Below are 26,037 nucleotides of genomic sequence, written 5' to 3'. Positions count from 1 at the left end.
GAAAAGATGATTCACTCTCTTGTGGGACAGGATGATTCGCTCTCCTGTGTAGCAGGATGATTAATTCTCCTGTGAGGTCTGGATGAAGTGTTCTCCACGATGATTTTGTAACAGGATGATTAATTCCCCTGTGAGGTCTGGATGATGTGTTCTCCATGACGATTGTATAGCAGGATGATTAATTCTCATGTGAGGTCTGGATGATGTGTTCTCCATGATGATTGTGTAGCAAGATGATTAGTTCTCCTATGAGGTCTGGATGACGTGTTCTCCATGACGATTGTGTAGTAGGATGATTAGTTCTCCTATGAGGATTGGATGATATGTTCTCCATGGTGATTGTGTAGCAGGATGATTAGTTCTCCCGTGAGGCCTAGATGACGTGTTCTCCATGGCGATTGTCTAGCAGGATGATTAGTTCTTCTGTGAGGACAGGATTGATTAAGTTCTCCTATCAGGCATCCTACCCATGTAGTCTGGGACTCATGGGAAGTACCTCTCATCTGATCAATGAGCAAGGAAATGAGGATAGGGACCATAGTAGTACCGATGGACGCATCGCTATATCTACCGTACTCCCTATGCTAGGATGACCTTCATTGATTTGGGATCAATGATACTGGTATGGGACCAGTGGTACATACTTTGAGACTGACTTCGAGTTAGTAGAGTACTGGTATGGGACTAGTGGTAGGAGTTGTATCCACTATGACACTGACTTCGGGTCGGTTGAGAACTGGTTTGGGACCAGTGGTACATACTCTGAGACTGACTTCGAGTCAGTAGAGTACTGGTCTGGGACTAGTGGTAGGAGTTGTACCTACTATGACACTGACTTCGGGTCGGTTGAGGACTGGTCTGGGACCAATAGTACACACTCTGAGATCGACTTCAGGTCAGTGGAGAATGGTATGACACATTCTCAATCAATTCTTCTTCTTCATGGTTCAGCAGAGCTAAGTTGACTAGAGCAGAGCTGAGCAGAGCGGAGCAGAGCCAACAGAGTTGAGCAGAGCAGAGCAAAGCTAGTAGAGCAGAGTAGAGCCAGCAGAGCTGAGCTGAGCAGAGCAGAGCTAGCAGAGCTGAGCAGAGTTGAGCAGAGTTGAGCAGAGCAGTGCAGGGCACTGATAGCAGAGATAGTATAGTTGGACATACGGTTCAACGGATGGAGTTCTCCCTAGTTAAGAGGGAGTGTTAAAATTGGCGAATAGGGCCAAACTCCATGTGGGTCATATTATTTATGGTAGTTGATATTTTTATTGGATCCCTCTCATTGAGAGGTGTAGGATTGATCTAAAGGTCATCCGATTCCGATAAGCATTTATGAAGTTATGAATTTATTTATGTTATGGACAAATTGTTAAGTCAGCCAGCAACTTATGTAGGCTCAGAAGCCCAACAGACATGTCTATTCAACCTCTACGTTTTAGTATAAATAGAAGAGGACTGCAAGTCATTTCTACACAAACTTGTATCTCTTCCTCTCTCTACTTGTATTTGGGTTTTAGTAGGAGGAGAGATCCTAAGGAAAAGCTGGAAAATCCGGAACTGCCGGAAAAGCCGGAAAAACAAGAATTGTTGGAAAAGCCAGAAAAGCCGGAACTATCGAAAACGCCGGAAAAGCCGGAAACACAGGAAAAGCCGGAAATACCAAAAAAGCCAGAAAAGCTGGAAAATCCGGAATTGCTGGAAAAGCAGGAAAAGCCGGAGCCGGAATAGCCAGAAAATTTGGAACTGCTGGAAAATCCGGAAAAGCCAGAAAATCTAGAACTGCTAGAAAATCTGGAATTGCCGGAAAAGCTGGAAACGCTAGAAAAGTTGGAAATACCGGAAAAGCTAGAAAAGCTGGAAAAGTCGGAAAAGTCGGAAATGCCAGAACTGTCAGAACTACCGGAAAAGCCAGAACTACTGGGAACTGCCAAAACAACTGGAGCATCTGTCTCTGAAGGAAGACAACATGATGTATGAAATCATTGGCAGCATAATAATCAGCATGATGATATGAGCATGGGTAGCATATTAGCATAATGATGCATGATGATATGAGTATGGGCAGCATAATGATGAATGAGATCATGAGCATGGGCAGCTTGATGATGAATAAGACTATGGAAGATGCAGCATGATGAGCAACATGAAGATGAGAGCAGCTCAATCATCAAGGTTCAACACATGTGACAGTACAACAAGGTGTCACACGGTAATGTGCAGCAAATAAACGAGATGCAACACTATGATAGGTGAACGAGTCACCTTAGAGAATCAGTTGAAGCAATATGTCTTCAACTGATCTCATGCCGATATCAAAAATTAAAGTGATTGACTTCTATTGTAAATGTACTATCTCTCTCACTTTCTCTGCTGAATTTTGAAGAACATAAAAGAAGAATTGATCAAGGGTTTCCCCACATTGAGGTTTGTCCCTAGCTAGCGCCACATCTTGTGTCCTCTTGTCTTGGCTTGTCTTCTGCGATTTATATTTATGTTCTATCTGCAATTTTCTTTATGCTGATGTGATTGCTAATGTGGAAAAGAAATTGAAATAAATTGCTCTAGCATAGAACATACCTAAAATTAACAATCCTCTATAGCCATTCCTCCTTGAATGAAGTTGACCTTCTTCGTCGTTTCTCAAGCCTGACCCATTCTTTATTTTTCCTTGGAATTGGTTTAAGCTCTACAATAGTTGAGTGTTTATCTATTTCTCCTCCTCTTGTGCTCTTATTATTCTTTAATTATTAGCCTTGTAGCTTTGCACTTCTACTCTCAAACTACTCATAGTTGCCTTTACCAATTTAGTTGGCTCCAATTTACTTATATGTCTATTAGATTCAATATCTTCATTACCCAAACTCATGTTTAGGCCTTTAGCTTCCATCTCATGACTATAAACTCTTTGTTCCTCATCCATGTCTCTAATTTGAAATCGTGAGCTAATCATGTTTCCATGTCTCTAATTTGAAATCGTGAGCTAATCATGTTTTCTTGATATATAATTCTGCAAAATGTGCATACAATTAAATTGATTAGATAAGAATAACAATTACAGGTTTGGAATTTCTCTCTCTCTGTCTCGTTGTCTCACTAATGACTTTTTTTGGATATCCTGAAGGGTTTTGTAGATAGATTCCATTTTCTATTTTGATGCCTAAATTATGCTCTTCTCTAAATTTCCATTGACTACTCATTTGTTCAAATCTTGTTCTAGGTTGAAAATTATGGCTTGAACTTTTGCCTATTTTTCTAATTTTTCCTTGTAATGTTACATGCATCTTTCTACTATTTTCCTAAATATTTGGATGCCCGGATTCCAATTTGGTCCCCATGAATGGATTCTACTATCTAAGGGCTTTCCATTGATTGCTCTCATGCTTCATTCTCAGCTCTGAGCAAGGAGTTATGCCTCATAGAAGTGAAATGTTGGTTTATTTACCCCCTACTTTGTTTCAAGTGTAACTTTTGCATATCAACTCCATTTTGCACTTATGATATCTCATTAGAGAGCTCTTGTCGAGGTCTTTCATTTTTAAACAATAGGGACTATATGTATCACTAGCACACATTGTTCCCTTGTTTTTCAACATAAAAAGTGTGTTTGGGGCCTAAAAAATGCTCATAAAGTTTAGGACCTCAAAAATATAAGAAATTTATATGCTACTTTGTTAATGTGGCATGTTGATGTGGTATTTGGGTCCACTTGGCACTTAGATAGCATGTCATGTCACTACCGAGGCCCACTTGAACAACGACGTCACCACCTAATCACCTTTCTACTCCTCTTTCTTTCCTTATATTTTTATTTATATCTCCTCTCCCATTCCTTTGTTATCTTTCTCTCTTCTTCTCCTTCTCCTTTTCTTTTTCTTATTTTTTCTTTATCTTTAACACAACCCCGCTTGCACTTGCCAGTCCACCTAACACTTTTCTGTGTGTTTTGGGTATGGGTGGCTCCCATTCCCTTATCTTCCTTGGGTGCACAAGTTGCACCCTCGCTATATCTAACGAAAAATATTGACTAGCAATTGACAATTGAATTTTCTCTCAGACATTTGGGTTAGGGAGAGGTTAATTTTCCCAAGCGCTCGAAAATCCCCAAAACAACTACTGCATGTGTTAGTTGTTGATTAGTCTTGGGAATTTTGGGAATTTCCATACATGCTCCCAAAATGTTAAAAAACCACCACTGATATCAACTAATACCACCTAGGCGACAATATATCCACATTGACCTTCGACCCTAGGATGACATAATACAGATCCCTGCCTTTGCCACCCTAGCCTTGCCATGTGACCCTACTACTTGCCACCATGGTTTTGGCATGTCATCTAACATGTGGTACCCATGTTACCCTACGACATCACTAGGTACAGAAAAATTCCCAATTCCCAAAATTCTAAAAAAATAACAATTTCAAGAAATCATTTAATTGTCGAGGCATTGTTTGGCTCAACATCTACACTAAAATTTCACTTGTTCCTTAGCCCATATGGTTCGAGCATTGCAATGATCCCTTTGATACCATTATGTGGTTCACCCTCATGCCTAGATACACTTTAATTTTAGCGTGCTTCGCAAATTTCAAACTCTAGTAGCATTATTTAGTAATCAAGAAAATAAAGAAATGATACATGGCATACATGCTCATGCAATTACCAGGAAATGCTAAATACAATGGAATGCAATCTTATTAACATTGTTTTCCCTGGGAATGTAAGATTATTTATTTTTGAACATGAATGAGTAATTATTATATTAAATATGTGCCCTGTTGCAACAAATACACAAGGAATTCTTGACATTGCATTGTTTCAAGAGGATCCTTTAATGAGGGTCTGAATATCATATCAAAACAAATGCTAAAAGAGTAGACTATGATATTCGACTCACATACATATTTTTGACAAAATTGAGACAACAAAAGGACAAACTTGTAGAAAGAACCCATTAAAGAAGAAATAATACAACTTCCTTTTTGGGTCTATTTAAATCAAATTTCAGATTGCTAGAGTCTGGGCTTGAAGTATAACTGACAATGTCCTGGTTCCCTAGGGATTTTCCATTAAGTTTTAAATCATTTAGCTGTCTTCGAATAACGTTAATTTCATCATCTTGGTGGGAGAGATTGTTTTTGAGAATTTGGATTTCTTCAGTAATAAAAATGAGAAAGTTGACATGTTGATGAATTTTCCATTTTAAATCCATGTTTTCCATCTATATGCCATCCAAATGTTTGTTGCATGCATGGTAAGCTTTGGAAATTCCAGAGTTGGCTGAGATACTAGGACTAATAAACATGATTAATGATACAATGTTAGAGGACTAGGGTGCTAGAGAGGTTGATCTCAAATTGCGCAGGTAGGGGATGCCACAAAATTTTTGCAAGACACCAATAGGGACTAGGGAATCCAAGTAAAGTGGAGCAATTCCAAGGGGAAGTGTGTATTTAAGACATATTTTTCATCCATACATAGGAAGGGTGAACACTGGGAGGTAGAATTAGCAGAGGGAAAGTTTGAGGGGCCTAAAAATATGTAGTAGAAACCACCTTTTGTCACAGAGAGGGGAGAAAAGGGGTTGGTAGTCCAAAACAACTTAGATGGCGAGAGGGTGTTCTAGAACAACACAAATTGACAAAGGACAAACAAAGTGGGGAAATTCACTATAATAGGAAGGAGGGACCACAAAAAGATTGAATGCAGTCGCTGAAGACCCGAAGGAGATGTCCAATCTAGTCAAAATCTAAGTTGCAAGGACTACCCTGAGCTCATTCCACTATTGACTATCTGCGCAATATGGGATTTTGAGAGCGAATTTCTCCAATTGACCAAACTACAGGGGTGGGGAAGCTAGACCCTTGTCCCACTAATGTTGAAACTGTTAGCAATCACAGGGGGCTCATTAGTTAGCCTCTTGGTGCCCAAACTTACAGATGCCACGATGACTTTGAAAAGGGAGGGACCAACATTCAAATGGAGGCAAGAGGGGCAGACACCCTGTGGATCAATAGTCCAGATGAAATAGTGAAGACGCTCGAACTAGGCCTGCAATTTAACATCATAAAGATGACCCTCACACGTGATGCCAATCAAATCACCATTAAAATACAACATGCTCAAATTCACCGAATTCATCACTCTGCATGGTGGCAGAGGAGTACAAGGAGAGATCTTCTGTATAAGGCAAGGAGGAGCATGGGGAGTAAATATAATTTCCCATGCATGATCCAGACGTGTTGCAACCACCACAAGGCCGACCAACATGGGCCATGATATATTCAATCTCATACTTATATTGCCACTTAATGTAACATTAAGGGGGCGACACAGGGACAATTGTATGGAGAGGGGATAGAAAATTGGGGAGTTAAGGAATAACATGTGATTATTTATAACCATTAATTTCCCTTTGACCCACTTCTAGGAGGCAGACAAGGTTGGATTGGTGATCTTCCTTTGAATTTTGACTTCTGAGGATATGGAAGAGAGACTTTAAGGGTAAGAGGCCCAAAGCACATTTTATTCTTTTGAGGGGGAGTTTGAGGAGAATCTTCGTGGGATAGGAACCATTGATTAGATGTTGTATAGTGATCATAGGGTCTCCCGAGATTATTAGCTCTGAAATTCCCATGTCGTGGGCTAGATTTAGTCCCAACAAGAGGCCATACATCTCCACTTGATTGTTGGTTTTCTTGCTTAACCCCCAAGAATATTTGGCAACAATTTTTCCTTCTAGATTAGATACTATCCCCTCCCTCTTGTCGCTCCTAGGAATGCAAGCTTATTATAATACTCATTATTAAGAAATAAATACTTAGCGAATGCATAATGGAATTATAATTACAAAGAACTCAAAAAACACTTATCTTTAGGAAAGATTCACCAACTGAATATAAACATTGGACATTCCACCCAAACGTAGGCTCTGTTGCACATTAACTCTCTACAACAAGCAACCCTTGAGTTGAGGCTATGATTACATAAGGATGAGTGCATAGGCTAACTCTATCATTCGCTAGACAATTAGCTCTTGATCTTTCACCATCCATATGATTAAAATCATAGTTTTCAATGTTACTTAACTAGTTCAATAACAATCTCAACTTTTGGCCCTCTTTCCCCTTTAGCCTACACAAACCATGGAAAGGAGTCCACAAAATCACTAACAATAGTTCTTTTCAATAAAACTCTCTTCCTCTCATAGAAGAACGAACACCCAACATGAGTGGAAAAAATGAATGAAGAAGAATCCCCCTACAACCAAAAATACAAGTTTAAATATGCATGATCTCATAATGCCACATGGCCTCCCTAAGAAACTCACATAACCACCTTTTCCCTTCATTTCAAATATGGGTATAATAAAATATAAATAAAATGGTCTAGCCTCTCTAGCCACCCACTCTCTCGTGGGATCATAAGCCCTTATACTCTTGTCCCTGTTTAATTTTTATTAATATTCAAAACCATTACATAGCTAGGATCTCTATCCTTTCATCATGTACAAACATACATTATTACATTGGGCATCAAAATTTGAGGTATTACATCTAACAACCTCCTAAAACTTAGAAACATGCTTTTCACATAGAGACAAACTCCACCTCACAATGACAAACACAGTAACAAACCACAATCTTCTCATATGATCAAATATCATACATTAAGCTATAAGACAAGTAGGAGCCAATAATTCCAAAAAATAATGTTGGTTTTGCGTAAAAAATAAGAGATTGTTTTATCTTTGCATAATCACATTGCCATTTATTTATGGCATGTGTTAGGTTTGGTTTGGTGTTTAGAATTTTCTCGTGTGGTTGTATGTCACACCTCACTTTATTTAAAATTACCTCCAAATATAATACCTTTTTCCTTTTCATGTAGGTGTGAAACTTCAATCCACCTGGTGGTGCTAATTTAAGAGCATCCTAAACATAGAAGTTATCCTACTCAAATCTATATTTGTGATTAGCGTTGATTAGTAATTTCCCTTTTTATTTTGATAATGGAGTGTAGGGTTGATTAGTAATTTCCATTTTTTATTTTGATAGTGGAGTGTAGAACATAAATTTGCCTTTAAACAACGACCAAAAGATCATTTCTTAGTTCTTATATCAAAGGTTGAATCTATTGTTAAATGGCACCCACAAGTCCACCTTTCCATAGATTCACTATTATGATATGAGGTTGTAGCATCACCGATTTGCATTGGTACAACCCTTAAACTTCGCGTGGAAATTGCATCATGGTTTTACGACATGATTTTTGTTATGCTTTGCATCATGTTTGTGTTGCCATTGCATTGCATTCACAATGCCCATAAGATTTTTAAAAGAATGGCACTATGTTAATGTCACATTTTTTGCATCCCATCGTCCATTATATGCATTATTTTGAATCATCTGTATTGTTTTGCATAAGATTGCTTTGAAATGTTGTTGTTAGAATAATTTCATAGCATTGCATTTGTGTTATAATAATGTCTCCAATAAAAAAATATGAGCCATGAATATGTTGTCATATCTACACATAGCTTCAATGACATTTGTCTGGGGAGTTCCAATTAATCCTGGACAAGAGTGTAGTCAGTGTACTCCAATGTGAACAACAAAAAGTAAGAGATATGAATGATGAGGCTATTGGGGGCGGGGGAACAGGGATAACAATGGTGGAGGAGGTGTGAGGGAGGGCTAGTGTGAGGAGAGAAAACAAGTAAACTATGGAGACTAAGATTTAGAGGCAAATATGAAGCGAAGATTTAAACTCCAAAGTTCTAACCTATTCCTTCTTCCTTTCTCTCACTCATTTGAATACCCACCCCATATCATGGATTTTTTTATGTTTCACCTTCTGCATGCCTTTGTAGGAATGCAATTTAAGGGTTTGAGCTGCCATGATTCATTTCAGTTATATCTGATTTGCGTAGTCCAATAGTACTATAAATAATAATATCTTATCATGTATGATTTGACAAAGTCAAAGCACATCACATTCAATGCACCAAGTGTATTAAAGCAAGGGCAACACATGCATTCTATGAAAATGTGTTGTTTGTTGCTCCATGAAACAAAATTGTCGCTGAGCAATTAGGTACTGATATGTCCTCCCTTTAATTCATCTCTTCTCTTCAAAGTTCAAGCTAATACACTACACTGAAGAAGAAAAACAACCACCCTTCAAGTTGTTGGAAAGTACCTAGTGTTTTGATGTACCATTTTACCTCTTTTTGGTTTGTCCCTTATACACTTCTTTGTTTCAGGGACCTCCCTCTCCCAAAACCACCCTTTCCCCCATGATTGAATCTCCTTCCAAACGACCTTTTTTCTCTTCAACAAGAAACTCCTCTACTTCTTAGTTTGTCACGTAAGTACTCTTATTTCCTAGCACTTAGTTCACGTTCATAGGTTTTAACAGTGGAACAAGTGTTTCCACTATGCATAAATCTAAAGCTCAAATGATTAGGTGAAGTGAGATGAGAAAAAATCTTAGCACATTCATGTTGTGTAGCCCCTTTTTATGTAGAAAAGGTCAATTCAGAACTAACAAGAACCTCCTTTTTCCCTTCTTCCAAAAAATTTACATGGCTTGTCCCATTTGAACATCTACTGTCATTGCATAGTTTCCACCAATACTACATTTCCCTTACCTCAATCCATGTCCACTGAAAAAAGAGCTTTGGATAAAAGCTTTATACTTCTCTAGATATTAACCTATGCATATTATAACACGAATACCAAAATATAATTCATGACGTCACCTTCATGATAATTTATCAACTTAAAAGCTTACACGTTAACAATATTAAAGAGAAGAAAACATCACCATAAACTTTACCATAAATTTAATCATATAAACTTGCTTTCAATAAACAAATATATAAAAAAATATTAAAACATGAATTTATTGTAAATATACATAAATACTATTTCTACTTCTAACATTTTTATTTTGATTCCCTTTCATGTATATTTACAAATTGAGTTTGTTCAATGATTAAGAATAATTTAATTTTTTTTTTTTCATTTCATATATATTTACCAGTTAAATAAATTCAATGGTTAAAAACATAGTTAAATAAATTGAATGGTTAAGAACATATTTTTTCTGGTTTCATCGCAAATTACTGTCCAAAGAAACTTAAAGCATGTACACCTTAGTAGAAATTTCTGTCTACCGTCAAGCTTGGCCATAACTTAAATTATTATTATTAGTAATAAAATCTTTACTTCATAACCGCATAAATAAATTATTATTATTATTAATAATTCACTCAGCGTTTGATGAAGATGGCTTCCGAGGGTAATTCCAAGAAACCTATAATGTCATTAGTGGAAATTGGGCCCAAAGAGAGCCATGGTGATTGACGATATATATAGTTTCAGCGTTTTTCACTCCTACCGTTTTTTGTACATGTATCTTCGTCACCGCTCGCTCTGGGTTTCGGTTGTATTTCCCTGGCACCTGTATTTATATATTCTCTTTCCCACGTCCAATACTCTAATTTTGACCTCTCAGATAATTCGGAAAGCTTCAAAGAGCGGCGGCGAAAAACGAAAGGACAAGAATTTTGGTTGTCTCAAAGGGAATGTGAATGCGAAACTCCGAAATCCTAAATTTCGCCCGCTTGCCACCCACTGTGTGGCATAGGCTCCAAGTACGCAAGGCATTTCGGTATACATGAATTTTAAAATCTAACATCAGAGAAAACATTAAAGATAATTGCACATATGGTAGTTGTCGTTATATCCAGTTAATTATTTAGTTGGGTTAATTTTTCATGCTTCGCATTATTCTCTTCCTGAATTTGCTGGTCCCTGGACAAATGAGGTTAAACTGCACTACCAAATTAACCTCTGCAAGGGTGCTCAAAAATCCCTTTGGAACTTACCAGCTTAGTCAAAATTAAAAACAGAGTTTCTCTGCAAACATTATACAAGGCCGTAGCTGAGCCTTAGTAGGTTGTGTAAAATGCTGTCTAAACTTGGTAATATTAGCAAACAAGGAGTTTGATGGCAGCCTGAGAAAACTTCAGGCTCGAAGCAATAGGCGGAAAGATAACCTGATTTGTGCTGTATTTGGTACAATGATAACATCGCTAGTAATATAAAACATAAACTACTTACAAGTTATGGTTAATTGGATCTTTTATTTGCATGTTATTTTTGTAACCTTTTTATCGCAAGCTGAACAGGTTTGATGGGCTTTAATGCTGTCAACTTCGATGGCTACCTAGAGCTATCACGAATACCTGCTAGTGCTATTACTAATACCTGCTAGTGGAATACTAGCTGGTAACTCCGAGGGCTCAACGACACTTGAGCCTGAGACCTCTGTGAACTTTGAACAGGAGCATAACTCCGAGGGCTCAATGAAACTTGATCCTGAGACCTCTGCGAATTTTTGAACAAGAGCATAACTCTGAGGGCTCAATGAGACTTGATATTGAGACCTCTGTGAACTTTTGAACAAGAATATATATATATATATATATATATATATATTGGATTTGTTACCAGCTTGAAGCTATGTCCCTGGAATCAACCCAGGATAACATTCATTCCTCCCAACCCTGAGCTAGACCCCCTCAGTTGATACACACATACATATATGTTTTTTCCCTGCATAATGCAGTTCCCAGGGAAGCCCACTGGGTACTTACCTCATTCCGAGCATGGTACACAGGTAAACTGTATTCTTTAGAGCTTAAGGCCAAGCCAGTTGTCAACAATTGGTTCATGACATTATGCCCATAAGGGACATACTTGTACAAAATTACGAAGTGCAATCAAAGAATGTTTTCAGTTGAGTTGAATGTGGCAGTTTAACATTCTGAATCCCAGTTGGTATCAGTCTGTTTACGATCACAATATTTAGCCTTTTTTGTTGAGGATTGTCAGAGTTATTTTCATGAAGTTTTAGAATGATTTTTTTCAAGACTGGCTATTTGTTTGTGGAAGAATTGAACTTGATTGAATGTGTATCTTTTACTTTTGGCTAAGAGGACTCACGTTATCTACAGCTTATTATGGTCATATATGATTTGCAACTTGTTTATAAGATAAGGTTTTGTGCAATTACTGCAGTATTATAGAATGAATAAAACGTAGTCTTGTATGTCTACACATAGTCATTCACGATGAGATTAGATGATGTTATGTGTTGAATAGTATATCCTTATCTTTTAAAGTTAATTGGGAACAAAGGCTTAATTCATGCTTTTTGAATGTGGAATTCTGTTCGAACAGAACAATTAGCTCACAGTTATGGCAGCAATGGACCCATCATCAGCTGGAGCCTCCTCCAAAGTTAAGGCTGGTGGAGTACAACCTTCTGAATCGACCCTCAAGCGCAAACGAGGCATCTTCCAGAAAGATTGTAAGCATTTCATTTCTTTTCTTTGCCCTTTCACATTTTGTTTATTGACAAATGAAAGAGCAGCAGCAGCTTTATGACTACATTGCTGGTGTGAACAAAGGTTGACCTGCCTATGTATACCTTATTAAATTAACATTCACTGTATATATTGGTAATGTTGTACACGTATGTAGTTGCATGTTACCTGTTTCTTAAGAACCTGATCTTCTGGTTTGTTGGTGTTGCAGTGCAACACATGATGTATGGATATGGCGATGATCCAAATGTACGTATTCTTCTCTTCCACCAGTATTTTGGGCTGTTTAATTTTATATGATTAGATGACTTTGATTTTGCCTCTCCTGTAAATTAAGGTGAGCGATTGTATGTCTTCTGTCAAGGATCAGAAGTTCAAAACCTTTCTATGCCAATGGATCAGTCTTTCTTGACCATTTGCAAAGGAGCTCCCTTATGTTGCTACGGATGAATTCCACAGCACAAATTACTAGAGAGCAAAATTTATCCCAAGTAATGGTGCTTGTGTCTCAATTGTACTGTGCCTCAGACAATAGATGTCATCAGCAATACAATATATTACAAATGAGAATAATTCATGTATTTTAAAGTCAAATGCTTATACAGTAATAGGAACTGACAATCCTACAGAATTGATGCCTTGCCTTCAGGTGTTGGGGTTTTGGAACAAGCACTATAGAAAGTGTATGTATATATATAAATATATATCAAAAGGAGATTTTGTGATAATAATTCCTACGTATGCACATTGGCTAAAGGGATTTAAACTTGAGAGACATTATCTTATTTTTATACAGGAAATGTCAATTCTAGACCTTTAGCAAGTTTTCTAACTTTTCCCTAGAAGTTCATGTAATGTCCTCTCCAAATTGATGGGCTAATGGGGATGAAATAGCCTAGTCTTGATAAAGGGGCAAAAACCCATTTTTTCAAATGTTGGGGCAACATTGTGCAAAAGTTGGGTTGGCTGGGGCAGAAAAAACCCAAAATTGGTGGTTGTACCCACAATTCCTCACATTTTGGAGCCTAGGGGAGAGTTGAGATCAAGTGAATCATCATCGATTTGTATCAAACACATCTGATTTTCTGCATTGTATCTCTAAGGGCTTTTAGACCCCTTTCTTCCTACTAATTTCGGCGGTGAAAGATTCCACCCTAGTTAGTTCTATTCTCTACTTTATTTTAGCAACAGGGAATTACCTATCTAAAGGAGCAGTGAAGTCTTTTGTGGGAAAGCTGAGGCAAAGGCGTCCAAAATTCTTCTGAGGTTAGACGGATCTATACTGAGGCATAAAATTGAATTATTCTGAGGTTGATTCCCTACGACTTCATCCTGAGGCAGACACAGAACGACTTGAGGCAGCATATTGTCACGTTTTTGAGGAAGACGAAACCCTGAGGCTGGGCATTTGCGTAATTATTTTGAGGGAAATTAATCTGAACTTTCTGAGCACCAAAGGAGGCCAATCCCAGTTGAAGTCGAACCCCTTCCTGAGGCCATTCGGGGATTGTTTGTGCTCTGCAATAGGTTCGAACTTCTGAAGAAATTTGCTGCTCTTGTATAGAGCTCAGAGGGGCTGTCTGAGGTAAGTATAGAGGGATTGATTTAGGATCGAAGCAGATCCAGGACTCCTTAAGACGATGCAGTGGTACTGAATAGATTTGGGGAGAATTTTCTGAAGAAAGTCCAAGGCAGAAGAAGAATTCAATCCTCCGTCCTGATTCCTGATACTATTTAGATACTAGCCCTGATTAGATTTCGCAAGGGTTTATTCAGATTAGTCTAAAACCACTCGGGTTTCTGGTTAGAATACAACTACTATTTAGTCAAGCTCTGTCCAATACAGAATTATATTGCAACTGTTTGGAACTACACTGAACTGTTGAATTTGGGGAATACTGTGGAATTTTGTTGCATGGTTGTGTTGGAAATACTGAGAGGGGGGTGAATCAGTATTTCCTTCTTTTTGAATTGGTTAGTTATTAACAATTAAACATCAGCATCAACAATAATTCAGAAAACTTGATCCATGACATCAAGGAGAGTACACAAGAATTGGCTCAACATTAAGCTCAGTTATGTATGATGTACATCCAACATTTACCAGGTAAACCTGGAAGGTAGTACAAGACTCCCCAAGTCTAAAGACATGCATACTAAGTTTGCAGGGGTCTTCAGTCTCCTTTACAATTAATCAATTCACACATTCATTGCTGCTCTATGACTGCTGCCTGCTGCTATTCTCACTGCATCTTCCTTTTGCACTTCCTGCTCCCTCGATGCAACTGTTCACTGCTCCCACTGATCCAACTGTCCACTAACACTGCTGTCACTTGCTTACTCGCATACCAGGTTACTGCCATCAATAGGATTATTGTGTCATTGCCACTGTCACTGTCCATACATCATAGCCATACCTCTCTGTCATGCTGCAGTCATCACTGTTGCACTGTTTGTGAAGTCACTGCCATGAGTCAAGCCATACCATTCTGTCATAAGAGTCTTTACAAGATCTCTGTTTAATTGTCACGAAAGCTTTGCCATATTAAGGTAACTGCTGTGTCAGGGATTATGGTGTTATGTAAGGTTTGCAATCATATCAAGCACACAACCCAAGGATTAATGATATATGTTTCAGAATCACGGTCTAATTGAGGTCCCTATATTCTGTTCAACAATCATTATGTGCCATGATAGAGTCCTGCACATACTGTTGTAATGTGATATCTGAAAGATGTCCTAAGTGTTGAAACTTGTGCTATCTGTTACTTCTCTTGGCTCGTCTCTTGGATTAATTATTACCTTAGGTTTGTATGTATCCAAAAAAACTGCTACTGAGCTGCTGGTTCAAATCTTTGATCACAGGTCACAACAAAAGATGTCTTTTACTGTCAAACAAAAGATCTGAAATTTTATGCGTAGATTCCAGGTGTGGCAAACACCAAATTATATCCTTGATTCTTCTGTGTTGTAGACTGCCAATGACATAAGTGATTCAAGTCACAAGAATCACATAACATTATCCACAGTGGATTGTTTCTCTCCAGATTGCACAGGTGACCTCAGAATTGACTCTTCTCAAGACATGTTTATTAGAATCTTTGCATGAGTATTCACAAGTGGTTGATGATTTTTAGATGTCATAATCATTTCATCATTACTTATTCGAACAGGTTTATTGTATCATGCCTTCACAGGATTAGGGCTACAAATAAATGCAGGTCTATCTTAAGAAAAGGCCGAATAGCTTTATGAGACCCGAGCTGCTTCAGAGAGAAAAAAAATGTTCAAGGTATACAGAATCATCCCAGGCCGCAGGTTATATAGACGTTCTGCAATTTAAGGTTTACACCATCAAACATTAACCCAGAAAGGTTCGCAAATATGAATCTGGCTTCGCCAACAATTATCCATTCAAGGAAAAGGTCCAAATGATCTGAGGTCAGCCTCAGGATGTGTTCTATTTCGAGCAAAGTGATATTAGGCCCAAGACAATAAGGTTGCTTTGTAAAATAACCTTGAGACCCATGCTTGAAATAAAGAAAAATCAGAGTTTTCGCTGACCACAGGTGATCACAGGTAGGCTGCAGCTATCAAAGGAAGGCTGTAAGTTATCTCTGTTATGCTCAGATCACATTCTAAACTTCTTCACTGCTCAAAACGTGTTCTAAATGTGTACAGGATCCCAAGAAGAAAACCCTTCGGTCTTCAACTTAGCTTTTGCAGCAAAGCAAAGAAATTAAGATGATTGCCCTTATCCCACTTCAGCGAGAAACTCCTTTTAATGCGCATAAAATTCTTTGGTCTCTTGAATATTTCCCTGGCCGCAGGCTTTGGGCATCACTTTTGATTTCAGAAAGGATCCAAAATTACTTCAGGACTTGGTCTGAAAAAAGGCCGAAGTTTTAGAAATAATATCCGCTTGCAATTTTTTTTCCAAACAAACCCTTGTGCCCAGATAAATCAATGAAACCCATGTGACAATAGAAAACTAGTGAATATCCAAAGATACGTCACCCAAACTTCTTGCGATTGATCAGGTTCACCGAGCAGAATCGCATAAGGCTCTGAAGACATTTGATTCCATCCTCTTGTACTTAGCCGAGAGCCAAGTGCTTCATTTTATAGTGATTGAGAGGGCTGACTTATACAATAAGATGGAGGCTGACTTCAAAAATTTGACATGGTCAAAGGAATTATTAAAATTTTGGTCTAAGTACCAAGGAACAATTTGTGGATCCAAAATGGCTGATGCGCTCATGAAGTTTGTCCATTAATTTAAGTTGGTCCAGCTATATTTGGAGCAAGGACTAAATAAAATTATTAACATTATTTTATTTTTAATTTTTTATTATATAGATTTGAAATAAGAATCAATCTTAATTTCTTCCATAATAGAATGTTGCCACATCACACTTGTTTAGGACTTTCAATGAATAAGCCGTCACGCCACGTCATCAACTATTTGAGTAATAATGTGACGCCACCTTATCAGCCCTTGGGGTTTTGGACCACTCGCTGGGGTGATGAACTTTGACTGAGCGTATCTCTGAAACCATGAAGGTCCACGAGATGCTCCACATACCATCAGAATCAGCAAGACGAGTGGAATCCAATGATAGGGGTTTCCAAGACAATATTGAAAATCTGCTACTTCAAAAAGTCCAACAACTACGGGGTATCTTTATTATCCAAGGAACCCAAACCCTAAATCCAATGGCTTGGGTTTCAACGACCTGCATCATCCATCATCCATCATCCATCTGCAACAATATCCATGACCTCAACGCTTTGTCTCATCAAGTTGTATCATTAGTAACTGCACCAAGGGATCCAAACCCTAAGGTTAGGGTTTCATGCCTTCAATTAGAGTTTCTACTCCAACTAGGGTTTCATGGATAAGCTGCATCATCTTGTGAACCCATCACATCAGTGGCTTCCAAACCTTGACATCAATTACAATATTTGCATTTTGCACCAACTTGTACTTGTTGCATTTGCTCCTGCTTTGACATCAATAACAACATACTTAACAATCTCCCCCTTTGTTATTGATGTCAACACACCTAGCAAGACAAGGTATGTTGCATCTTGCATTTCTCTTTCTCTCTCCCTTGATTCCTCCAAGATTCTCTCCCCCTTTGACATTAATGGCAAAGGGTGACTCCCCCTCACAATCTGCCTGATCATGCAGACTTGTGATCTAACTCCCCTTGACAGACTCCCCCTGTCAACATGCTTTATTTCTGCATCCTATAACATGATCAGATCCTATGCTGTTGCTCCCCCTGAACAATATGCTTCTCATACAAACTCCCCCTGTCTCTGTGCATCTACCAATCGTGTGAGAGATTATTGAGAAACCTGTTTTCTTTGCCAGAGCCTGGTGGCCTTGTCTTCCTGCCTGGTGAATGACCTTCCTTCTTGATTCTTTGAGGTCCACTTCAACGCTTCTACAATCTCGTGCAAAATGACCAATGTTGTGACATAGATAACATTTTGCATTCCTCCCTTCCAGGTTCTGTGGGGTCCACTTCAAGTTGCATTTACAATTTTGTGCAAAATGACCATGATTATGGCACAAATAACACTTTGCATCTGGTCTTAATAAAGGAACAAAGCTATTGTAACTTTTGTTGTCATAGGCATATGAGACTTTGTCTTGTCTTCTAGAAGATCTGCTTTTAGGGCTTTGATGAAACCTCTATCAATACTTCTGCTATATCTCCTCCAATCTACAACTCTGTGTCCATAGTTAGAACATGTATAACAATAACCATGAAATGCGTTTGTTTACTTGGGTGTATATGGTGAAGATTTGCTGAAGGAATCTCGTCCTTGAGAATATCTTTGTTGATCTCCACTTTTGAATGGTCTTTGATGATTTGGCGTTCTGAATGCATCATCTTGATTTCTTGAAGTATTGGTCTTCCCGGTGTTGGTTGATTTGTGTTGGACTTTAACTTTGGGCTTCTCTCCATTTCTAGCATGAGGCTTCCTTTTATGGGACTTCTTTTCTTCCTTGATATGTGGTTTTTATTCATGTGACTGCTCTTAAAACATTGGGATGAGGCTTCTCTTCTTTGACATGTGGCCTTTCTTCATTTTTGGAGCATGAGGATTCACCAACATATCCAAGACCTGTTTCGATAAGTGGCGATCTCTGGCAATTGATAATGTGACAATTTCCTGCTCATGGTTTATGTAGTCTTCTTCCTTTTGCTTCATCTGACTTCTTAAGACATCTTCAGTCCTTTTGGCTTCTTAAAGGAGGTGACTTGCTTTCCAAGTTCTTCATCTTGCTTTTCCTTTTCCTTGAGCTAGTTTGTCAAGGTGCTTTCCTTGTTGTTTGCCTCCTATAGCATGCTTTTGAGGTGATCAAGTTCATGATCCTTTTTGGTGTATGACTTTGCTTCTTTTGCAATTCAATTTCTCTTTTTAGCCTGCTTATATAATCAAGAGCAAAGGCATATTTAGAATCATTCCAATTTGTAGGTTCCTTAAGTAAGCATTTAAGAGTTGTATCTTCTTTAGAATTGCTACTAGTATTCTCCACTGTCTTCCCATGTCAGATGCTATGGATCTACCTTCAAGCGGTTAAGATTCCAATGAAGGACCCACTGTGATACCAATTGTTGGAAAAACTGAGAGGGGGGTGAATCAGTGTTTCCTTCTTTTTCAATTGGTTAGTTATTAACAATTAAACATTCAAAGCATCAACAATAATTCAGAAAACATGAACCATCACATCAAGAAGAGTACATAAGAATTGGCTCAACAATAAGCTCAGATATGTATGATGTACATACAACATTTACCGGGTAAACCTGGAAGGAAGTACAAGACTCCCCAAGTCTAAAGATATGCAAACTAAGTTTGCAGGGGTCTTCAGTCTCCTTTAGAATCAATCAATTCACACATTTATTGCTACTCCACAACTATTGCCTGCTGCTATTCTCACTGCTTCTTCCTTATGCACTTCCTGCTCCCTCTATGCAATTGTCCACTGCTCCCAGTGATCCAGTTGTCCACTAACGCTGCTCTTACTAGCTTACTCGCATACCAGGTTACTGCCATCAACAATATTACTGTGTCATTGCCACTGTCACTGTCCATACATCATAGCCATACCTCTCTGTCATGGTGCAGTCATCACGGTTGCACTGTTTGTCAAGTCACTGTCATGAGTTAAGCCATACCACCCTGTAATAAGAGTTTTTATAAGATCTCTATTTTATTGTCACGAAAGCTTTGCCATACTAAGGTTACTACGGTGTCAGGGATCACGGTGTTATGTAAGGTTTGCATGCAACCCAAGGAATACTGATATATGTTTACAGGATCACAGTCTAATTGAGGTCCCTATATTCTTCTCAATAAATGTACCATGATAGAGCCTTGCCATACTGTTGTAATGTGATATTTGAAAGATGTCCTAAGTGTTGAAACTCTTGCGATTTGTTACTTCTCTTGGCTCCTCTTGGATTGATTATTACCTCATGTTTTCATGTGTCCAAAAAAAATGCTACTGAGCTGCTGGTTCAAATCTTTGATCACAGGTCACAACAGAAGTTGTCTTTTTTTATTTTTTATTTTTAACACAGTTGGGTAATTTTTTTTATATTGCAAAAAAGAAAAGGAGCGAGCTCCTTGTACATTCGGAAGAAGACTGATTCAAATGTAGTGCACAAAATGGGAGCACAGTCCCCACATCTACACTTTCAACCTTGATTCTATAAAATTCAAAAACTAGAGTGGCATATTGCCTTACATACTGTCCTAGAAACAAACTATATTTGCATTGCATTAATAGAAGAGACAAGATCACCAAAACTGATTTACTGATTCCTCCTGCTGGGGGTGATGCTTTTTGCTGTACCTTGAGGATGTTTCCCCTTGCTGGCTTTGGTTGAGGGTCTTGATATACTCGACTATTTCTTCCAAGTGTTTGCATTTGTTTTTTAGATCTTCTATTTCATCTCTCTGTAAATCTATGTCTCTTTGCTTGTACACATTGGCTGTCTTCATCTTTGTCCTAAGGTCCTTTAAAGTTTGGTTAAACCTTCCAATCATAAATCTATTGGCCTTGCAAGTTGGGCAACTGTTGTTCTTTTCTGCTCTCTCTAGTGGATTGCAGGCCATTTTGTTGCTTTGATTTGCTGTAGAGGCTGTGTCTTTTTTGGCCCCAATGATGGCCCTCTTACTTTGATATGTTCTGCTTGTTCCTCTGTTGTTGATGGCAGAGTTCTGATTATTGGCCTCTTGAAGACAAAACTCCAAAGCTCTGAGAAAAACTATGTAGCTCTGACCTTGCTTTGTGTTCCAAAACCAATCCGTGGAGTGGTCTTGATCTGTGGTGCTGGCCGGGAGATGATGGATTGGCGAAATGTAAAATGTAGATGGAGAGTTTGGCTCCAGAAAATCCGAGGCTTGAGGACGATGAGGAGGAGAGACTGCTTTCAGTATGAGAGTACTTCTTAGACAAAGAAAATGAGGCATGAGGACGCTAGGGATATGAGGCAGCCTGTGTATTAAATAGGGGAAGGCAACGTTGATATGGGGAAAGACTGTTACGGAATTCTGGGAGTTTGAATTATAGGCGTAAAAGGAACCAGAGGAGGAGACAACTGAGGGAGAGCACTGTGGAGCAAATGGCAGCGAAGATGTCCCCACTGGTGAAGTTTGGGCCTGGATATATGACTTGATGAGTCGAGAGGGAGAATTTGACAGACTGCTGAATGCTTCAGGCTGACTGCGGGCGAGGGGATCACTTATGAGAAGCCCTGAGTGTGGACAGGTTGATTTTTCTAGGTAGTGGAGATTACTGAGCTCTGCTACCGATTTATTGAACTTAGGGCGGAACAATAACTCGCTGCTATAGGTAATAGTCATGATGCAAATTGACCTTGTGCTTGCACAATTGCCCGTTGTAACAAACCTTGATCTTGTGTGACAATTTCGATCTTGCTGCTTGTAATTGATATGACCATTACCGTCTTTGCTTAGTAGTAAATGACGCTTGTGTTCCTGATCATACGTGCTTTGTAGCTTTTTTGGGATTGAGTAGATTTTGTGCTTTGAGCCATGTAGATTGCATTTGAGATCAACTGTTATCAAATTTTCATTGTGTTCTACAGACAATCTGACTCTTGGAGTGAAGTTTTGATCATCTTTTTTTTCCTTTCGTTATGCTTCTTTCCATTTTTTCCTTTCTCAGTCCTCATCATAATTATGGAATTCATGGTATGTTTTCAACATAGACTTCATTTTTTTCTTTTACAGTCCCAGTTAGTCTTTCAAGTGCTTTGTTGGCATAGTTATCTGCTTCCTTGTTTTGATTTCTCAACACATGCTTGAGTGTTATGTTTCCCAAACTTTTTATGTTTGATCTGATCCTCTGACAAATTTTATTAATGGCGATACTGTTGAAATCCTTTTCATTTGCCATTGCTGCTATGATGATTGCCGAGTCTCCTATAATTATAGGATCCTTGATCGCAAGTTTTTTTAACAGCCTTGTGCCTAATAGGAGGCTGTATGCTTTTGCCTTGTTGTCTGTCATTTCTCCAAGACTCCATTCATATGTTATAATTTTTTTCCCATTTGGATTTATTATTACTCCGCATGCCCCTGCTTTTCTTGGGTTATTTTTTGAAGTCCTATAAAGAAAAAGGCATGAATCTTTTTGTTTTTTAATCCATTCTTCAAATTCTTTGTTATCCAATATTGATTTCCAACTCTTGGCTGTGGAAGCTTTTTTCTTTTTTGTTGTAACTTGTATTTTTTTTCCTAATATTGCTTTGCTATACCAATCTTTTTCTTCTTGCTGTAGGCTGCTCTGATCCATATTTGATATTCCATTGGTGCTTATTATTTCTGATACTAGGCTCCATGTTTTTGAAAGAATCTTGCCTATACTTGGTTTTTGTTCTTTGAATATACATTTGTTTCTGGCTAACCAAATCTGCCAACACAGAATTGAAGGGAGGCAATTCCAAATCCTGATTACTGTGGCTTTGTTTCTCTTTGTATACGGGTAACTTTTCTCCCAATTTTTATGAAGCGCTGACAGCTGATTTGAAAAATTTATATTTATTTCCAGCAGACTTGTTATCTAGGTCCAGCATTCTCTAGCCACCCTACAGTTCATGAAAAGGTGTTGGATTGTTTCTTCCTCCATTTAACACATAACACACCTAGAAGGCCCTTGTATTCTTTTTTTTTTTAAAATTTTTAGAGGTTAGAATTTTACCTTTAAGTAGAATCCAAATGAAAATTTTGATTTTGGGAAGACATTCTGTTTTCCAGGTTGCCTTCCATAGACTCCAATCTTGTTGATTTTGTTGTTCTTGGAGGAGATTATACCCTGATTTCACCGTGTATTCCCCTCCATTTGGGTCCCATACAAATTCGTCTTGATTCTTAAAAGAATGTTGAATGAATTAATTTCGAATGAGCAAACAGCTCAATCATAATATAGAGATATTTACAATAATAGAAACATCAGGTTTCTATGTAGAATATAGAAACACTCAGTTTCATCAAAGAAACTGCTAAAAGAATATAAATAGCAACAGCTAAAAGGAATGAGCATTAAATGCTAAATAGGAATATTCTAATATATTCTAATACCCTCCCTTAATGCTCAATCTATTTACAACACCAATAGACCCTCTGAATTTTACAAATTTATCAGGACCAAGAGGCTTGGTGAAGATGTCGGCGGGCTGCTCTGTTGTGGGAACATATTGCAACTGAACTGAGCCGTCTTCAACAAGCTGGCGAATGTAGTGGCAATGAGTTTCCACATGCTTTGTTCGTTCACGAAAGACAGGATTCTTGGCAAGTTTGAGCACTCCCTGATTATCACAAAACAAAGAAGTAGGCCCTGTCTGAGAAACATGCATATCTGCCAGCATACGTCGAAGCCAAACTGCCTCACAGGATGCCTTAACTGCTCCCCGATACTCGGCTTCTGTTGAGGAGAGAGCCACTGCCTGTTGCTTCTTACTAGTCCAAGTAACAGCACCGGATCCTAGATTAAACACATACCCAGTTGTAGATTTACGGTCATCAACCGAACCGGCCCAGTCAGAATCAGTGTAACCACTGAGAATAGGATTGGAACTTCTAGTGTATAGGAGGCCATAATTAGAAGTGCCACGCACATATCGTAGCACACGCTTTGCTGCTTGCCAATGATCAGCGTTAGGGGCAGACATGAAGCGAGAAATGTAGCTTACTGCAAAACTGATGTCAGGTCTGGTAGCAGTAAGATAGATGAGACTGCCCACTAATTGCCTGAATAAAGTTTCATCCACAAGGGGAGAGGATGACTGAGCTGAAAGTTTGAGCCCTGGTTCCATAGGAGTCGTGGCCGGTTTGCAATCCTGCATTCTGAATCTGTCCACAAGATTTTTGGCATACTTGGACTGAGAGAGAAAGATCTGATTTTCAGTCTGCCAAACTTCAACCCCCAGACAATAATGAAGAAGCCCCAAGTCTGTCATCTCAAAAGTTCTGCATAAATCTTGTTTGATCCCATGGATCAAATGTGCAGAGCTGCCAGTAATGATAAGATCATCCACATAGACATCCACAAACAAGATATCATCACCAGTATGCTTGATGTACAGGTTTGCATCAGAAGGGCTCTGCTGAAAACCCTGATCTGTCAGGTACTGATCAATTTTCATGTACCAAGCCCGAGGAGCTTGTTTCAATCCATGGATTGCTTTAGCTAACCGACACACTTTCTGTTCTTGACCAGCAACCTTGAATCCTGGAGGCTGCGTCATGTAGACTTCTTCTTGGAGATCACCATTTAGGAAAGCACTTTTTACATCCATCTGATGAACTTTCCAATTGAACTGAGCTGCTAGGGCAAGAACAAGCCGTATGGTACTCATTTTGGCTGTAGGAGCAAAAGTCTCCTCATAGTCGATGCCTTCCTTCTGTGAAAATCCTCGAGCCACAAGCCGAGCTTTATACTTGTCTATGGTTCCATCAGCTTTGTATTTCACTTTATACACCCATTTGCAGCCTATGGGCTTTTTGTCTGCAGGAAGATCAGAAAGTGTCCATGTGTGATTCTTCTGAAGACTCTGGAATTCGGCTTCCATAGCTTGTTCCCACTCAGATGTACCCTTAGCCTCTGAATAGGTTTGAGGCTCAAAAGTACTGTGCAGGTTAGCCATAAGAGCAAAATTGACTGTAGACTGTTGTCTGTTCTTATGTCTAGAAGTTCTGCCTTCAAGGAGCTCATCATCCCGGAGATCACCAATGGTTTTAGCCCACCATTTTGGCCGAAGAGTAGAAGAAGCAATAGCAGAAATAGAGGAACCAATATCAGGAGGAGGTGGAGGAGACTCAAGAGCAATAGGGGCGGCAAGAGGAGGGTTATTTTCTGGAGGAAGCTCAGATAGAGTATGATCAAATACTGATGCTACATCATCCCTCCCATCAGGTGGACCGACTGGAAGAAGTACACTGTGAGGCTGATCCTCAGAACACTGCTTAGAAGAAGAAGACTGAAAAAATCCTCTGTCTTCATCAAATACTACATCCCGACTGAAGCTAAGACGACCAGTGGCTATATCTATTAGCCTATAGGCCTTGTGATGATCACTGTACCCTGTCATCATGAGTTTTTGGCTTTTGGAATCCAACTTAGATCGCTTAGCAGCTGGAATCCAAACATATGCAACTGAGCCAAATACTTTGAGATGACTGATCTTAGGCTTTCGGCCAGACCAAACCTCTTCAGGAGTCTTCCCTGTAACAGCCTGAGTGGGTGATCTGTTAAGAAGATAAACAACAGTAAATACTGCTTCAGCCCAGAATTTGTTTGGAACACTCCTGTGTTGTAGCATGGAACGAGCCATTTCAACAACCGTGCGATTGCGACGCTCGACAACACTGTTTTGTTGAGGAGTGTAAGGAGTGGTTAATTGACGTTTGATGCCGTGAATGTCACAGAAGTTGGCAAACGCCGAAGAACAAAATTCCCCCCCATTGTCTGTCCTAAGGGTCATGATGTTACAACTAGATTCTTTCTCCACTAATGTTTTAAACTTCTGAAAGGTACTAAGAACATCAGATTTATTTTTAAAAAAATATACCCACATCTTTCTACTGAAATCATCTACAATAAGTAAAAAATATTTGCAAGCAGTGATAGAGGCTGTATTCATAGGTCCGCAAATATCAGCATGAAGTAACTGAAGTACCTTAGATGCGCGCCAAGATTCTCCATTTTTGAATGAAGACCGATGTTGCTTTCCCGCTTGACAGGCGCTGCATACCCCCAACTGCTGAGTCTGAATATCAGGTAATCCAGACACAAGTCCCTCCCTAGAGAGCTGAGAGAGATACTGCATATTGAGATGCCCATATCGCTGATGCCATAGAGTGCTGATAGGAGAAATACGTGCTGCTAGAGCCACTTCTGGAGAGTCACCGGTGTCAAGTAGCCTGTATAAACCATGATCTTCTAGGCCAACAGCAACTGTTAAACTAGACTCCCTGTCAATAATGGAGCACTTGTGGGTACTGAACACTACATCAAGTTGAGGAGAATTCCTCATAATCTGGCTGACAGATAGCAGATTAGTTTCCATACCAGGAACATAGTATACATTCAGAAATAT

The 26,037-nt window shown here is 38.9% G+C and overlaps 1 protein-coding gene across 3 annotated transcripts in view; it reads left to right on the top strand.

The window, feature by feature from the left end:
* The first annotated feature begins 10,372 nt into the window (after positions 1–10,372).
* The window catches only part of LOC149221638 (transcription initiation factor TFIID subunit 13-like), a 137,521-nt gene continuing 121,856 nt past the window's right edge, over positions 10,373–26,037 (top strand). The window contains exons 1-3 of one of the 3 annotated variants that reach the window (XM_089383003.1): positions 10,373–10,651; positions 12,243–12,372; positions 12,600–12,637. In XM_089383003.1, coding sequence (XP_089239129.1) covers positions 12,261–12,372; positions 12,600–12,637 — 150 coding nt within the window. In that variant the 5' untranslated portion in view covers positions 10,373–10,651; positions 12,243–12,260. Of the gene's footprint in view, positions 10,669–12,242; positions 12,373–12,599; positions 12,638–26,037 lie in introns of all 3 variants that reach the window. The other 2 variants (XM_089383002.1, XM_089383001.1) reach the window with 2 other exon arrangements.

Source organism: Pinus tabuliformis, chromosome Q (genome assembly GCF_031772625.1).
Source record: "Pinus tabuliformis cultivar Carrire ecotype Pingquan chromosome Q, CPIR1, whole genome shotgun sequence".
NCBI lineage: Eukaryota > Viridiplantae > Streptophyta > Pinopsida > Pinales > Pinaceae > Pinus > Pinus tabuliformis.
Note: the sequence above shows the minus strand (reverse complement) of the source record. Positions and strands in the feature narration are given on the sequence as shown.